This window comes from Haemaphysalis longicornis, unplaced genomic scaffold, assembly GCF_048455015.1.
Source record: "Haemaphysalis longicornis isolate Haplotype H1 unplaced genomic scaffold, Haemaphysalis longicornis Haplotype H1 scaffold_14, whole genome shotgun sequence".
NCBI classification, from domain to species: Eukaryota; Metazoa; Arthropoda; class Arachnida; order Ixodida; family Ixodidae; genus Haemaphysalis; species Haemaphysalis longicornis.
This window is the reverse complement of record NW_027526245.1, coordinates 17827973-17844552: the sequence shown is the minus strand read 5'-3', so window position 1 is coordinate 17844552 and position 16580 is coordinate 17827973. Positions and strand designations below refer to the sequence as shown.

General features: G+C 52.6%; 1 protein-coding gene and 1 long non-coding RNA gene across 3 annotated transcripts in view; both read left to right on the top strand.

Moving 5' to 3' along the window:
- The window catches only part of Nes (lysophosphatidylcholine acyltransferase 3 protein nessy), a 53831-nt gene extending 46774 nt beyond the window's left edge, over nucleotides 1–7057 (top strand). Inside the window, exons 10-11 of the mRNA XM_077695286.1 lie at nucleotides 2009–2491; nucleotides 6610–7057. Of these exons, the coding sequence (XP_077551412.1) occupies nucleotides 2009–2491; nucleotides 6610–6732 (606 nt within the window). The 3' untranslated portion in view covers nucleotides 6733–7057. The remainder of the gene's footprint in view (nucleotides 1–2008; nucleotides 2492–6609) is intronic.
- Nucleotides 7058–14729: 7672 nt separating this feature from the next.
- Nucleotides 14730–16291, top strand: LOC144165174 (uncharacterized). 2 transcript variants are annotated; one of them, XR_013321397.1, is made up of 6 exons: nucleotides 14730–15062; nucleotides 15125–15228; nucleotides 15296–15367; nucleotides 15455–15520; nucleotides 15608–15666; nucleotides 15905–16291. It is a non-coding gene; the product is annotated as an uncharacterized LOC144165174 (long non-coding RNA). The 2 variants fall into 2 exon arrangements; XR_013321396.1 differs by having other exon boundaries at nucleotides 14732–15062; nucleotides 15608–16291.
- Nucleotides 16292–16580: the final 289 nt, after the last annotated feature.

The window sequence follows — 16580 nt, the reverse complement described above, 5'->3', positions numbered from 1 at the left end:
CGTGTCTTCATTTTCGTTTGGCTGTCAGTATGCGCAAATGATGTGATTTCGGAGAGGCCTCGCACGATGCCCGCAGACAAGTCGTGACAAGTCAGGGCCACAGCGTGGCGCCCGGGAAATGCGGCCTTCCTGGCGTTCAGTACCAAGAGCTGCCCCTTCGGCTGGTGCCAGTAGCATGAACTCTTTTCGGTGACCCTGAACTGGCGCTGGCATTCTATGTGACGGTTTTTTTATATGCTGCGGGGAACTGGCGCCAAGTGCCTGAACTTATCTGGAGCAAGAAGGAAATGTCGCACGCATGCTCACTGGCAGCGAGGGAAGCAACAAAAAGAAATGGCGGCGCCTCTGATTGATGTTGGTGGCAATGATGCCTTTTCAGTTTGGATGGGCGGCCTCGTTGCAGATGACAACTAACATTAGACCTATGACCGGTATATAGGTTGAAGGGTGACTTTTGAGCAAATTTTTTGGTAAAACACCTCGGCCTATATTCCGACTTGTAGTACTTATTCCTTACTTCTGTTCAGTATGTTGATTACAGGCATGACAGTCGGTTGGCAAATGTGTGCCCTGACTTTTTTCAATGGACCGTGCACGTTCCCTGGCTCTGTCATTAACGCAGCAGCCCCTCCGGCCAACGTAATCCATTCTGCAAGATAGCACGATTTCGTGCACAACAGAGACGGTGCAATCGACACAGCGGTATGGGTGTTTTTTCCCACCAGTCTAGCGTCTGCGTGAACACGAGCTCACGAGTTGACACAGGAGGGGGCAGAAATGGTGAGGGGGCTCCCATATCTCCTGACGACCTTTTTCATGTTGTGGGAGCCTGTGCTCGTACAATATGACATCTGTTTCTTGCAGTCCGCAGTTATGTTCAACATTCTTTGCTCCTTACACTTTTTTGAGCAACATTTTTTCCATTGCAACAGCAGCTATTGTGGATCTTGTGAACACACGGTTTTTGTAAAGCAGATTCCAGAGTGCGGGAAGCAGTTGTTTGTGCACATGTGGATTGCTCCACCAACAAACATGGCCTTCAGAAACCCTCGTGGTAATGTCTAAAAACTCTAGTTCGTTGTCAACAGATACTTTGCAGATGAAAGGTAGGCCTTTCTGGCTATGGTTACAACGCTCTAAAACATTTTCTCCCACGCCAAAGTACAGCACCGGTGTTTGTTTATTTAAAACATTTAAAAAGTCGTCAATGCATGTGAGACCGGCAAGAAGAACACTGCAGTCGAGGGCAGCAGTAAAGGTTCAATCTAAGCCACAGAATTGGCACAACACAAGAGCCAGTACAAATACGGTGAAGTTGCAGGTAATTTGCAGGTTTTTCCTCAAAGGAAACAAAAGTGGAGGTAAGGTAAAATGCAAGCATTACCATTAAGTTCCACAGACGTACCAGTGGACGTTTGAAATTTCACCACTCCATTCTCGTTGATGCAAGACTCGACAGACGCGAGGAAATGTTCATGTGTGTGCCTTTTGTACTCCCTCTGTCGATTTCAATGGGAACGTAAGCTCACGTCTACTGCCATAAGGGTAGTTGGAAGTTCGTGCCTGTTCTTTCTACTCTGTGTTTTTTGTTCTGCTTGAAACCTTGGGAATCGACTTGAAATGAGACGCCTGTCAACTTTTTCCGACCAATGGCACGTTCATTTTGAACCACAGCTGCACCGAGGTGGCAGCACCACCTGGTGCTTTGCTAGCATCGTCATGCCCCTCACAGGGAAGAGCGGGGTCGACTGTGCTGTGCACCAACGCCCCCACGGTGGTGCTCCGACTGGCTGCGGCTAAAGTGCAAGCCACGGGAACAAGCTTTCCGGGAGATGGCGATGATCGAGTAAAGTCAGCTACGGCTGGCCCTGGCCATTTAGTGGCGTGGTCTCAAACGTAACAGAAAAAATTTAAGTGAAGCAGCCGAGAGGATTGCGAGCTACGATTTCTTTCTCAAAAGCGAGGAGAGCTGTGAAAGGGGTTGTCTTTTGGTGGTTGGCGCCCGCAGGAAGGCAGCTGCATCATGGCGGGCCTGACGTACAACGGGCGGGACGAGAACGGCAACGACCTGTGGAACGGGTGCGTGAACATCTGGGTGTGGCGCTACGAAACGGCCACCACCTTCGAGGACCTGATCAAGTCGTTCAACATCAACACCAACCTGTGGGTGGCCCAGTACGTGTTCAAGCGGCTGCGCTTCCTGGGCAACAAGCAGCTGTCGCAGCTGGCCGCGCTGCTCTTCCTGGCCCTGTGGCACGGCCTGCACTCGGGCTACTACGTCTGCTTCCTCAACGAGTTCATCGTCATGAAGTTTGAGCGGGACGCCCAGGAGCTGCTGCGCCACCGGCTGCCCCCGCGCCTGCGCTGGCTGCGCCTCGAGCACCCGCTGCTGCGCGTGCCCCGCTTCCTGCTGCTCAAGCTCTTCGTGCTCGTCATGTTCGGCTACTGCATCGTGCCCTTCGTGCTGCTCTCGCACACCCGATACGTCCAGGTGAGCACTGCTTTCGCTGGCTTCTTTGACGCTTCCACGCCTCGCCCGTGTTGTGGCGAGACGGTGATCTGCGACGATGGCGATGGTTGGCGAGGGTATATTTGAACAGGAGACATATGCAGAATATTTACATTACTGAAGACGAAGTTAACAAAGTGAGAACTTTAGCCAGCTAAAACTTTGTGCATGCGGCCCCCCCTGTCAGCAATGGACGCTGACCTAAGGCGGAGGGATCCTCCCTAGTCGAACCTGGCCAGCCCAGCAATACGCCGGCTGTGCATAGTGCATTGAACCCTGAGGATCCGACGCCGAGATCTCGCGTCTCGTGGTTTTGATCAGCTCCTTAGGCTCCCCCAGTACGTGCGTGGCGATCTGATTGGTTGCACTGCAACATGCACATGTAAACTGCGGCAGGCACGCCCCTGTAACCCTCCAACGTGGGTCCCAAAAAGAAAAGCAAAAGAAAAAAAGCGACAAGTGCAACACAACACTCAGAGCCCCGCAAAAATACGTGGAAGCACCCCGGGCAGGCTTTTACGTACGCGGTCGGCGTTGCCTGTTTCCGCACCCACACGTACACGCATAATACCTTGTCCAAAGTGGGACCGACACCATACACCAGCGGTGGCCCATAACTGCTCATCTTGGAGGAGTACTGACACAAAATTTTCGCATTAGGTTTTTTTTTCGCTGCTGTGGGTGTCTACCAGCCCAGTAATCATAGAATGGCTAATTAGATGGGCGATCGCAGCGTAAACAATCATTTACGGTGTCGTTTATTCGTGTCAGTTTCGGTTTTGACGAAATGTGCGCCAAGTGGCCGTCATGACAGGGGGGCGCCGCTCGTGACGTCGTCATTCTTGTCGCACCGCTGCCAGTCTGCACTCGCGTGCACCCAGACCGCCTGACGTCTTCGGCATCTCCACGCAGCATGATGGCAGCCCCAAAACCCACGCCACAGCAGCGCGCGTCAACTGCAGCCAGTGCCCCGATGTCGGCAGTTTGGGGCAAGGAGCAGATGATGTCATGCTGGCCCACTCTGAGCTTTATCGTGTGGGAAAGTTTAAAGCGCATTTAAAGTATGGTATACTGGACGGTTATTGTTGAAACGTGCTGGGAGGTATGAAAAGGAAATCTCAGTTTTGGAACTTCGTGTTAGTACTCCTTTAACGAATGCGGCGTGCCTTCCAGGCTCCCCCGGCAATCCCTGGCAGAAACCAAACAGGACGCGCGAATGCCACAGGCGTCGCAATCCCAGACTACCCCGAGTTGCCAAAGGGACTTGCTTGCACCTCCTTGCGGTGCGCTCGGGCGAACAAAGACAGATCCACCGCCCTAAAGGCACATTCTCACTGGCGATTCGCTTCGTCGCGCGACAAAACGCGACGTCGCAAAGCGATGAGTCGGCCGTCGCTTTTCGTCGCTTTGCGACGGCGGAGCAGATCGCTCTCGGTTGAATTCCCTTGTCGCGCGACGGCCCCGCAAAACCAGATAGCCAATCATGGCCACGGAGTAGGCGGACATAGCCGGAAACAAAACGTTTGTTTACATCTGGCAATGGCTCGCTCGACCAGCGCTTGGCCCACTACCGCTGTACCCGCCGGGTCGGGCCGGCAAGCAACTTCCCGTGCGCTTCGGTCCTTTGGTCAGTGGCTTCAGCGTACGCGTGCACTAATCAACGAACAGCGTGGAACTCATCAGTGTGGAGAAACTTGTATAGATTGTAAAAGCAAGTAATCATCGTATATAGGTGGATAGCGAGACGGTAGGTTGAGTTGCGGCCTCTTCGTACTTCTATCGGCGACTGATAAACATGCGTAGAGTTCGGAGGCGTCAGGACTTTGCGCCTGTGAAAAGAAGCGAAATTTGTGGGCCGTGATGCGGGTGTTGTGGCGTGAAAGCAAGCATGTGCATTCGTGGAATAATATGTTCTTGAATTTGTTATTTTCTGCTGCTCCCGCAACCTGCAATGCTTTCGGCATTGTTCCAGGTTTTAGTTTGATTTCTGCCTGCTTTTGTCGCGCTCGTGTAACTTTGACTGCCAATGGTTGACGCACCAAGGAGGTCGTACAAGTCGGGAAGCAGCTGCGCTGAATGCAGTCGCATCATCGCTCATCGCAAGTGCGAACACCGCTTCATGGCCTCATCGTGCGACGCGCGCCGTCACACAACGAGGCCAATCGCCAGTGGGAATGAGCCTTAAATGGGCACCGTCCAAGCACAGTTGACGGCTCCGTGCTCCCCTCCCTGTTTTCAGAAGTGTGTCGAGCCACTTAGTTTTCTTACCGTCCGTACGGCTACACGCGCACGCAGGCGGCCCCCGAAGCACGTCCAGAGAAAGCGCACCGAGCATCCAACCCACGCTTCTTTCCCATGCTCATACTGCGCATTGCAGCATTGCAGCACGTCGTTCAAAACAAGGTCGTTCAAACCCTGTTGAGGCTTGTCACCACGCAGGCGGCATGCTCTTGACAGGCTGGCTGCCATGAACTCATTAAACATAGCTGTTGGGCTGGTTGGTGCATTATGATTGAAAAATAGAGCGCGACTTGGACAACGACACTGAAGAACAACGAATGACCGGGCACACGAGCATAGTTCGCCTAACAATAATACGCGCGCGCATTTACCCGCACATTGCGAAGATTGCAGGCCTGTCAGTCCTTTGGAAAAATGCAGACCTTTCTTTGAGCAGATCCGAATTCTCGGCAGGTGTGATAATACAGTGGTGAAGGAGCTCTTGGAAGCGTTTCATATTAAGCAGAAAGGGGACAAGTGCGTCAGCAATACATCTGTGCGTTTGCTTGCCAGCGAGTTTGAGTTTTTGAAAACGTCGCTTTGATTGTGTCCATCTGTTTGATGCTTTCCATTTAGTGTACCCTAGTGCCCATGCTCCTAATGATACATGTACAAATAATATCAGACGATGCTTCAATAAATGTTAGTTGCAAGTGAGCGCTTGTCCCGTCGTTCTTCTCCAGTGTCGTTGTCCAAGTCGCGCTCTATTTTTCAATCGCCATGAAGACGTTCATTCCCCATTCAGGGAACCGCCGCTCGCCATGCGTCGCTGGCTGCCGGAAACCTTGCTCCTTCCGAAATGCTTGCACTGCAGCCAGCACCCCAACAATGAACACACCCTCTGGACATGCCCAAACATAATACAAGCCACCCGTGGAAAAGCAGGCTGGAATGGCCAAACCGGTTTTCTTGGTTTGCAATTTTCCAGCCTGAAATTGAGACTGTGACCAAGACGGGCAGAGTGGGGACGCTGGTCAGGCTCTGCCCCTCCACTCGTGCACGGTTTGCCGGTCCAGCCCTGCCTCGAGCTGCCACGCACTTGAATGTAAACACCTCAGCTTGCTGTTCGAAAATGGCTGTCGGGCAGAAAGCCAGCGATGTGTAGCTGCAACCGGGATCATCCCGATGACTGAGTTTCTTTAGACCAGGGGTTCTCAAGCATGTTGGCCCCAGGGAACCCTGCTAAGTCCCGTTAAGTGCCAAGGAACCCCCCCCCCTCCCGCCATTTTTCATTCCGTTCATGCTACATTAACGTGCAATAAATTTAAAAGCAAGCTAGGGTATCGTTTTTTTTCACGTCGACTTTACGCGAATGCGTACGCTAGCGGAACCTATCTCCATACAGGAGAAATGCGCATGGGGGTAATATAAGGCCGAGATTCAAGTGCAATAGTTTAACCACGTAGCCCGTTTTCGGAGTCTGGCTGGCTACAAGCTGCTGGCGAGATTTATTGCGCAGCTCGCGCGTTTCTGTTATGCGCCGAGATGTGCTTACTGACACTCGGGCGTGAGTAATGGAGGTTCCTTAGATCGATCACACCTCAAGTTCACCATATAAGACTTTGCGACTGCGGAACCAGGGAAAGTTTATCAGTGGCTCGCGGAGCCCTGAAGAGGGGCCTGCGGAACCCCAAGGTTCCGCGGAACCCACTTTGAGAAACCATGCTTTAGACCCTCGGGCCCCCCCAGAGGAGGCCTCACTGAAGAGGTTCCCCAGAGGGCTCGGCGTAGCGTGGAATTGCGAGTCCGAGGGTGCGTGTGGGGCCTGGGGAAACGGTGGTGGTTTGCAGGGCGCTGTGTTGTCCCCCCCCCTTGTGCAGGCATACAGCCGCGTGTACTGGGTCGGCCACATCCTCTACCTGGGCTGGTTCCCGCTGGCGCCGCTCGTCTTCAAGCTGCTGCCCCGCCAGCCGCAGCCGCAGGCCGACGACAAGCGCGACTAGGGCCCCCTGCGCTGCTGGGGGAAGCAGCTGTGCTGTGCGGGGCCGGCCGACGGGCCCCCGACCCACGCGGTAGGAAGCGTAGGCCCCCCTCCGGTAGCCCACTGTGGCAGCCGGCCCGGCCCCCGCGTGGGAGGGCGCGAGGGGCCCCCCGCTGGCAGTGGTGGGTGTGCGGCCTGTGCACGGTGGCCGAGGGACGGTCCAGGCACGCTCTCTCTCTCTCTCTCTCTCCACCCGCCGCTTGTTAGACGCTTCTTCTTCCTTCTCGCTCCTCCAGTATTGCTACACAACAGGTGCCTTACTAATAAAACTTTGTTTTCACTCCGGGGAGCCGTGTGCTGCGTCTCTCTCTCTCTCTCTCTCTTGCCGGCCTGCTGCTGCTGCTGCACCGACACCTGCCCGGCTGCTCCAGAATTAGCAGCTGCTCCACTTGTTCGCAGCAGATGTTGGCAGCAACAAAAGCTGACATTGGCCAAGGATGTTTGCAAAATCTGAAAAAAGACGCCTTGGCTCCTGTTCGGGCGCCTTGTTCAGAATCTTGGTTCACGATCTTCTAGACATTCTTGGGCGGTGCAGGTTTTTTTTGTTGCCATGCGTCTTCCCGACCAGACGAACCAGCCGTGGATTTCACAGTACAGGTTGCTAGTAGCAGGATGCCAGGGGAAGCACCAGCAGAGACGGTCATGTCGAGGGAACAGGGGTCGCGCATCTGCAGTGGAGCCTCGCCCCAAGGAACTCGCCAAGCACAGGCCTGTCACTCTGGACCGTGGGGAATGCAAGAGCTGGAGAGAGGGGCAGAAGGAGCACTTGTTGACGAGCGAACGTGCTGGCATCGGGGCACCTGCCCAGTGGAGGCCCTCCCTATGGACCGTTTGCAGCACACTGCCCTGCCTGGCCTTGAGAACGCGCTGCTCACCGGCTGGTGCCTGCTGGGGCAACTTGTTCACGGGGGGGCGCTCTAGTCGCTCAAATTGACCAGACGTGCCCCGCATGAGCTCCGCAATTCTTCGAGTGTTGAGCCGAAATCCTCGTCTTGGACTCAGAAGGCCAGCGGACGCTGGAAGGTGTAAGGTACGATCGGAAAACATTTTCTCGGACATTCCTGCATTTTTCTGGTGGGAAGCCCACCTCGTTGGCCCACATCCCGAAAGACTGCGAGTGCGCGAACGCAGACAACAACGGTGCAGACGTTCTCCTGCCGCTCATGGAGGAGGAGCAGAGATCCGAAGACTACGGCGTCCAACACACGGCCATCCAGCAGATCCTAGCAGCGCCCGAGAAGCAGCGACCAGACGGGATGGAAGCAGAAAGGGTTAACCCGAGTACGCTGAAGCCCGCCGCGAGCGTCTCTCCCCGCTGAGAAGGCGTCCGGCCACGTCGCCTCAAGAACCCGCCTAAGAAGGTGGGATGGTAGGGGTTACTGCAGGAGACCCATTAAAGTTGCTCTCTCTCTCTCTCTCTCGCTATCTCTCTCTCTCTCGTTTGTTGTTCGCGTCCGCACAGCTGCGTCTCTCCTCCGGCTACCCCCTCTCCTCTCTCCGATAGCGAACACTCTCGCCCAGCATCTGCGGGCGCGTGGCGCAGCGCACTCTCACTCCGCCGGTGGGCGGCGCTGTGCGCATGTGCAGTATAGGGTGCCTGGATGTTCCTCCTCGCCGCCCCTCCGTGACGGGTGGAGACAACTGCGTCGTCTGCTACGGAAGCCGCCATGTTGAACCCCGCCGCTGGGGCAGCGCGCTGCAAGCACGGGGATGTCCTATCGGATTCTTATATGCACACGCATTCCGTGGCCACAAACCGCTTCCAGAGGGAAGGAGAACTTCTTTGTGGGCTTGTTTGTACGTCTTAACAGTGAAAACACTGCGCTAGCTAAGTCGACAAGATGAAATAGCGGGAGAAACACGGCACACAGAGGCGCATCCGTGCCTACCGCCTATACGTGCGTCTCCTACTTTTTTGTTTTGTAAACTTAAGTCAGCGCAATGTCTCTACACTTTTAAATGTAACACGCATAATAATGCATCACTGAGGCTCGCTTCTTGATCGTTAGTTTTGGTGTTAAATCTCATCTGCGAAAAAGTTGCGTCTTATATAAGTGCGTTCGACCGGCAATGTATTGTGAAAAGACTTCGCGGTAGAGGTATGTTACATGAATCGGCCTGTTCTTCCACTAAGTCTGTCTGATTTCGCAGTTAACTGATATTAATCATGAGCCTTCTTTGCCGAAAATCATAGCCGCAAAAAGCATACTTTGTATATGCAAGATAATGCGCAAATGGCGAAGTGAGGACTCAGTTGTTGTAGTAGTGTATGTAGTTGTATCTCCAAGGGGAAAACAAAAGCTAAAAGTGAATGGACGAAATAGCAGAGGCTTATCTAAAGCACCGCGGTTAACACAAAGAAAAAAAAGAAAAATCTGCCGAGAAGCACCAAATGTAAACGCTTTGTAAATGAACAAAAATGCCTAATCGGCGAAGCCATTTAATAGGTCTAGTAAATAGTGGCGCAGCATGCAGAAGTTAATTTTGGGTGAGGGGGTGGACCTTAGAGCTGTGCACGGGCCGAAATTTCTAGGCCCGGCCCGACCTGCCCCGATAGAGACACGGCCCGGGCCCGGCCCGGGCCTGAGAAATTCATAAAAATTGAGCCCGGCCCGAGCCCGACGAATATTTAAAATCTGAGCGCGAGCCCGGCCCGAGCCCGCCAGAGTGTTGTTAAATATCATCCCTAGTCCGACAGGATATTAACATGAACTTGAAGATGTTTGTTGTTAACCTAAAAAGCGTAAGCACAAAGCGAATATGACTGTCTAAGATTTAAATTTCCTTTAAACTTGGACCGAACTTTGTACAACTTATCCTCACTTAGAAGCTTTTTTTTTTCGGTAGCCGTGTAACTTCATTTGCCAGCCTTCGAAATCAAGGCACACCCGAGGATAGCTTAAGTGATTCCGAGTAAGGTGATTTTTTTTATTATTGTAATTCTTCAACAGATATTGCACCTTGCGTTCTTCCATTCCTTGCTGAAATTTTTGTCTTTCCCTCTAGTTACGTTGGCAGCATGATTTTATCTGCGCTTCAGTTCTTTCTTGCCTTTAGTCATGGCTCTAAAGAAATTCTTGCGCGAAATAATTATGGGCTCTGCTTAGAAAATTGGTTCTTCAAACTCTGCACACACTGCGAAATCCAGGCCACGTTTGTTCTGTTTGTTTTAGTTTGAAAAGGAGAGAGCAAATACAATCAGGTTGTAGTCGGTGGCTGGAGTGTCCTCGTTTCCTGGCCCGCTCTCTCCCACTAAGCTGATGGTTTGATTGATTGTAGGGTTTAACGCGCCGACGCAACGCAGGCGATGAGGTGCGCCGTAGTGGAGGGCTCCGGATTAATTTTGGTCACCTGGGGATCTAACCCGCGCCGAAATCTCGTACACACGGGCGTTTCTGCTTTTCGCTTCCATCAGAAAAGCGGCCGCCGCGGCCGGGAATGGAACCCGCGACCTCGTGCTCAGCAGCACGAACTAAGCTGGTGGGACCCAGACGTTTCTTTTATTGATGTGAAGGCTTTCTAAGTGCAATCGTTTTTTTATCATATCTTTTAATGGCGCGGTAGTGAATCAGCACTTCCTTTTTTTTTTTTTTTTCACTTTGCCGGAAATATCAAAAAACTTTCTCTTGCCAACAATTTAGAATTTGCTGCACAGGATAGCTGTGCCTCAGGAACTGCCCGGGCCGGATCGGACCGGCACGGCCCGACACAATTTTGGTTCAAGCACGAGTCCGGCCCGGGCACGAAATAATGCGTGCTACCCGGCCCGAGCCCGGCCCGCGTGTCGGGCCGAGCTCGGGCTTTCGGGCCGGCCCGGGCCCGTGCACAACTCTAGTGGACCTACCTCCAAAAATGGAGGAGGGGAACTTGTAAGAAAACTATCAGAAAAAAGAAAAATCGATTCACAATTAAAAGTAAAAGGATTGGGGATCATTTGGTAAAAAGTTAAACCAAACAAAGCGAGAAGTCATGAAATATAATTCAAGGGGAACTGATTACAACAGAAAGTCTCCCAGTTTGCTACACACAGCCACATCTCGTTATAATAGTCAAAATGATGCAATGAAATCCCAAAAGTACGTGTCTGGTTCAGCACCTTCACTTGATCAATTAAAAATATTGCACAAGATACCACCACAGAAACATTCGCCAACCATTCCTGCAGTGGTTTGTGCACAGAGGCACGCAGAAACCAGGCATTTTGAGCCGCTAATCGCGGCCAGACAGTTACAGCACGTCGGCCGCTGCACAATTCGGCGGTTCCGCCGCAGTAGCGGGTTCCTAATGGCGGTCGGCGGCTCCGAAAACCGGTCGAGGCGGCGAGGGACCCTGCAAAGAATGTCTCCACCCTTCACGGAGGGGCGGGCGAGGAGGAACATCCAGGCACCCTAGTGCAGTACCCTCTCTCTCCGTGGTCTCCTCTCCGTCGGGTGCGCTGGAGTGCCGCGCTCCGGCCGGTCTCTCAGTCGACGGTCGCCCGCGCTTGCGCTTGCTCTCTCGCAGTACCGACGATTGCTTGATGCGACGGTTCCTTTAATAAAGCCTCCGTGTAAACAACGTCTCTCATTATGCTCAAAATTACGCCCGCATCCCCTCGCGTGGAACCCAACGATGTGATTGAAACGCAATTCACGTTCACTACGCGTTTCACGCAATTCGACTAATCGACACAACGGAACCCCCTTCAGCGTCGCATCACACCAGGGTTCCCGCGAGGGGAGGTGGGCGTAATTTTTTGCTAAGTTCTCGTTTGTATTTCGTTTTCATTCTTTGTCCATGAATGAAGGATTGTCAAAGATGATAATGCAAGTGAAAACAAAAAATCGACATATTTCTAAAAAAATGGCGATTTTTCGAACCACGTGTCCCCTTAAAGGGACCCAGAAAAGCCTGCTGTAAAAGTTATAAAAGGCCTGTATTGTCACGTAGCACCAATATAGCGATGCAATGCCGTTGGAATTATTGATCTACATTCAGTATTAGCTGCGCCAGAAGCAATTAAATGCACCTCTCCCCACTTGCCGATCGACTCCTCCTCCCTCTCTGCCTCCTTCAAAGCATTCCTGCGCCTAGGCTCGCGTCAATCACTGCGGACCCGCCTTTGCCGCCTTTGCTTCGGGATCGCGCAGGAAGGAGGAAGAGCAGCCGGAAGCCAATGGCAGTGACGCCGCCGGCGGCCGACCTTGCCGGCGATTGGGCGAATCAGGGGGCGCCTTCGCTGTTGCGTCAGCAGCGATCGCCGTTGCGTCACCCGCGGTCGCCGTTGCGTCACCCGCGGTCGGCTCGCTGCAGCGTCGCACTCATCGGCTGAGAAAGGCGATCTTCAAAAATTGTTTACAAATTATCTGTACAACGTATGGGGCTCACACTTGGCTCAAAAATCCCCCGTTATGTGTTCTACCACCTGAATGCATTTGATTGCCACCTTCACAAAGCTTTTCGGGGTCCCTTTAAGACGGAAATAAGGATACAGTCAAGAAAGCTAAGGGGAAAGTGTTGCAAGTCATTTATTATCCTTGGGACATGCAGTTTTTTTTTAAAGAAAAACAAAGTGGTGAAAAACATGCCCGCCGAAAGGGAAAGGGATCCGAGCCCATGACCTCCAGAATATGCGTCTGGTGCGATGACCTCTACTCTACCCGTGGTGCTGTGCCCCCCTCCACTTTTTCGTGTATTTAGGTCAAGTTAAGGGACCCTGAACACGATTCCACAGCTTCTGGTTTTGTGTGTGCAATCGCTGGAGTACTATCCAAACAACGTCCTGCCGCAAAAACGATTTAGAGGCGTTGAATTTTAGCCGAGTTATCGTTCATTAAAAGGCCCCCGCATCGCGGCTCCAAAGCACTCTGGACGCTGTGACGTCACCAACCATGGTGCAAGACCACCTAGAGGAACGAGGCAAGGCCCTTGCTGGTTGGAGATGCGGTACGTCACGGTGTTTTTTTAGCAGTCGACAGCCATGCCCCGCCTACTACCGCCGCTACTGCTGAGCGGGGCCGACGGAAGGCCCGCATCGAACTTCCGTGCGACCGTCCGCCCCCAACAGCATCTAGTCAAGATGGTGTTGGCTCCCCGCGTCGGCACGTCAGTTTTCAATTGAGCGTTTGAAGGCCAGATAGACGGGTCCCAAACACAACATGCTTGCTCACGACACTGATTTAAATTTGCCACCGACGTCGAGCGGCCCTCTAGCGTTTCTTCATGCGGCGCTGTCACGGCGAACAGGTCCCTCTTCCTTACCTTACTAAGGTCGCCTTAGAACTCGCAAGGAGGCCTTAGTTCAATTTCGGAACGTTCCCGGCGTCCTTACGAAACGCTCCCTTGATGTCTCCTTACTGCAAGGTCGCTCGCAGGGTACCTTGATGCGACCTTACCCCGCTCTTTCAACTGGACGCACACTTCTCCGCAGCACTCGACTCGGCACACGCCTCGTTAGGCCGCGCGGAACGCTGGGAGCTCCCGAGGAGGTTTAACCTCCTTGGGAGCCAACCTCCTTGGGAGCTCCGTACGGCGGTGCTGCGGGAGGAACGCGACGGCTGTGGCGTCCGAGTTTATTGCTTCGTACGACAGCTGGGCGGACTTTGCACGGTTTTGCCTGCGGGTGGACGACTTCATGTGCGGCGACGTGTACAGATATCCATCGCTCACGATGAGGCAGCCGTGAGACCGCGTACAGCGACGCCGAGTTTTCATTCCGCTACCGTTTCTCCAAGGCAGCAGTGATGAAAATGCTGGAGGAACTCTGCCTGCGCGAGAACTCGGACAGGAGGGGAGCCCCACTACCGACGTTGCTCAAGTTATTAGGCAGTTCCCCAAGACGTTAGGGGAACCCAAACGCAACGCGCTCGCGCGCGGCGAGTCCCCTACAGCCCACAACCGGCTTGCGTTGCTCGGCTCGGCTCGGGTGTTGGGAACTTTAGGCTTAGCATCGGGGCGGATTTTTGATTGCTGCTATCTGTGCAACTGCAAATGACAATCCCTAACGCAACTTTTCTCCACACTATCATCCCCTTTCTCGCATGTGAAAGTTTATTTCAGCTATAATTGCCGCTTGAGCAATCGGTGACCAAGACTTCTGCCGTAGCTTGTTTCGATGCATCCGCGCAGGTAGCGCCATCTTTCGGCCGCTCGGCGCACCGCGCGCCGCGATGATTGACAGGTCGGACCAGCGAACCTCCGCAGCCGGTCAGCGTAGTGTTAGCAGTGGTAGCATCGCGGCAGATATCTGATCGCCGTTTTTAAATAAGCGCTGGTAACGATCCCTAGCACAATTTTTCATCGCACTAACACCTGCTTTCTCGTATGTGGATCTTCTTTTGACGGTTGACGGTGGTCGCGACCTCGTCAACGTTTCGCAGCCCACGGTCAGCAATGTGCTCGGGAAGTTACGCAGGCGGTGTGCTTGCGCCTGTTCCCAAAGTGCGTGCGGCTGCCAAACGCAACGAAGAGCATACGCTAATGACGCGGAGTTGTTTTACATTCCGCAGGCGAATGTTGGGCATGCTGTTGTATTCGTCGCAAAGCCGCTTCCACACTTTAGGTTTCGCTCGCAGCGACACGGCGATGCTCTTCTTGCACTCCACAAAGTTTTTGTATTTTAGCGCCAGTTCTTGGAGATGTTCTTGTTTTTTTTTCCTTCAGTGTAATCCACTTTCCCGGGCATGGTTATATTGGCCCTACGCTCGCACAAAACGTTGGCTCGCACGTTTCGCGCTAAATGCGATGTTGACAAAAATCAACGTGAGACTGTTGCCAGACTAGATTTGACTTACCAGCAACTGTAGTAACCGACCGGTACAACTTGTTTCAAGAACTGCGCAATAAGCAAAAATTAAATATATATGCCCATATAAATGTAAAACACGACAAATTGAATGCCTATCGCGGCTAATAAAGGCTCATTTTAAAAACAAATTGCGCTTACCCTCGCACCCATGTGCACGAATGGCTTCCTTGACGGGTCACGGGAGACTAGCGTATAAGGGGAGGAACGGCTGGAAACGCTGATTGGTTAACAGAAATCAACGCTCAAGAAGGCGATCCGTCTCCCTAGGCGACCCAGGGTGCCTAGGGAACCAAAAAAGGTCCCCAGAAAGGTCCCTGGCCGTACGGCGGCGCCACCGCGCTGCGGCCGACCGGCCGAGCCTGCCGGTTCATTCGGCTCCGGTGCTTGCGGCGGGCGGGTGCACGACGTGCTGCTCGCCGGTGCCCACTTTTTGGCGCGAAAATTGCTTTGTCATCGCCCGTCGGAACGAAATCGTGGTTCTGCAGGAAACGCACAACAATCTCAAGGTAAGCAGTACATATTCCCGGCAAAAGGGTTTTGCCCCCTTTCTTATTATTTTTTTTTTCAGCTGCAGCAGGTGCACGACGCGCTGCTCGCCAGTCCCCCTTTTTTGGCGCGAAAGCCCATCGGAACGAAATTATGGTTCTGCCGAAAACGCACAACAATCTCAAGGTAAGCAGTACATATTCCCGTCGAAAGGGTTTTGCTTTCATGTGTTTTGCCTTTTTTTTTTTTTCAGCTGCAGCAAAACGTGCCACCATGGCACGCCGTGATGGTTTTCGCGCGCTGAGCCTGAGCCGCAAGGACGGAGGTAAAGTAAAGCCTGCGCAGCAGCGATCTGCTAAAAAATGGACGTTGCGCGTGAAGCTGGTGGCCGTTATCTTTTGTTCTTTTCAAGGTGCAGCACGTGGCGTTCCATCGGCGGCCGCAGGGGACCGCAAGAATCCAATAACCTAGGACGGAGGTAAAGTAAAGCCTGCGCAGCAACGATCTGCTTAAAAATGGACGTTGTGCGTGGACCTGGTGGCGGTGATCTTTTGTTCTTTTCCAGGTGTAGCACGTGGCGTTCCATCGGCGGCCTCAGGGGACCGCAAAAATCTAAAAACCAAGGTAAGGCACGCTATGCTGCTGCAAACTGACCATGGCATTGTGAACGAAGTTTTTTTTTTTTGCGTGGAGCTGGTGGGGGTGATAATTTTCTTTTCAAGGTATAGCACGTGGCGTTCCCTTAGCAGCCCCAGCAAAAGTCCGAAAACCAAGTTAAGCCACACAGCAGCCCGCGCTGCTGGAAACTGTCCTGTGTGTACACAATATTGTTTTTGTTTTATTGCTTTCCTTCTCTTTCAAGGTGCCACCTGGAGTACGGCTATCACCCCAGCAACTGGTATTACGCGCAACAAAATTCTGGAAATCAGGCTGAAAACTGGCGATTTAGGCAAAGTGGCACTTTTGTTTGGCGTGACCACAGAAAATTCTGCTGTGTTGTCGTCCAGCGTGGCAAAATTTGGACCTGAAGAAAATCTGCAACAATTTCAAGCTAGGTAGCAGGCAGCTAAAAGCCGGTGACTTACGTAAAGTGGCACCTCCTTTTGACGCGTTCACAGAACAAAAATCTGCTTTTTGTCCGTCGAGTAAAAATAATTGCGTATCACGAGAATTAGCATAATAAGAGTCGGAATGAATTTTTGTGTTTGCTTGTTTGGTGTACTTGAGAACAATAAATCTGTCAAGTGCTTATCTGTGGTCTTTCCTTCGTGGTATGATGAGCCCCACTGGGCGTTTATATGTTCCACATATCATTATGACCGTCAAAAGAGGCAGTTCACTCCCGCAAAAACTTATGAGCTGCTGCAATGGTTTTTTTTTTTTGCCTAATTTAATCTTGTCAACAAACTAGCTATTGCGCTTCCGTTTCTATCCCATGGCCCCCGGCCAGCTCTATATGGGATAAACATGTCAAGGAAAAATAATACCAGCTGCACTTTATTCTGGCACAGAAGGATGGAGGCAGGCATGCTGTTATC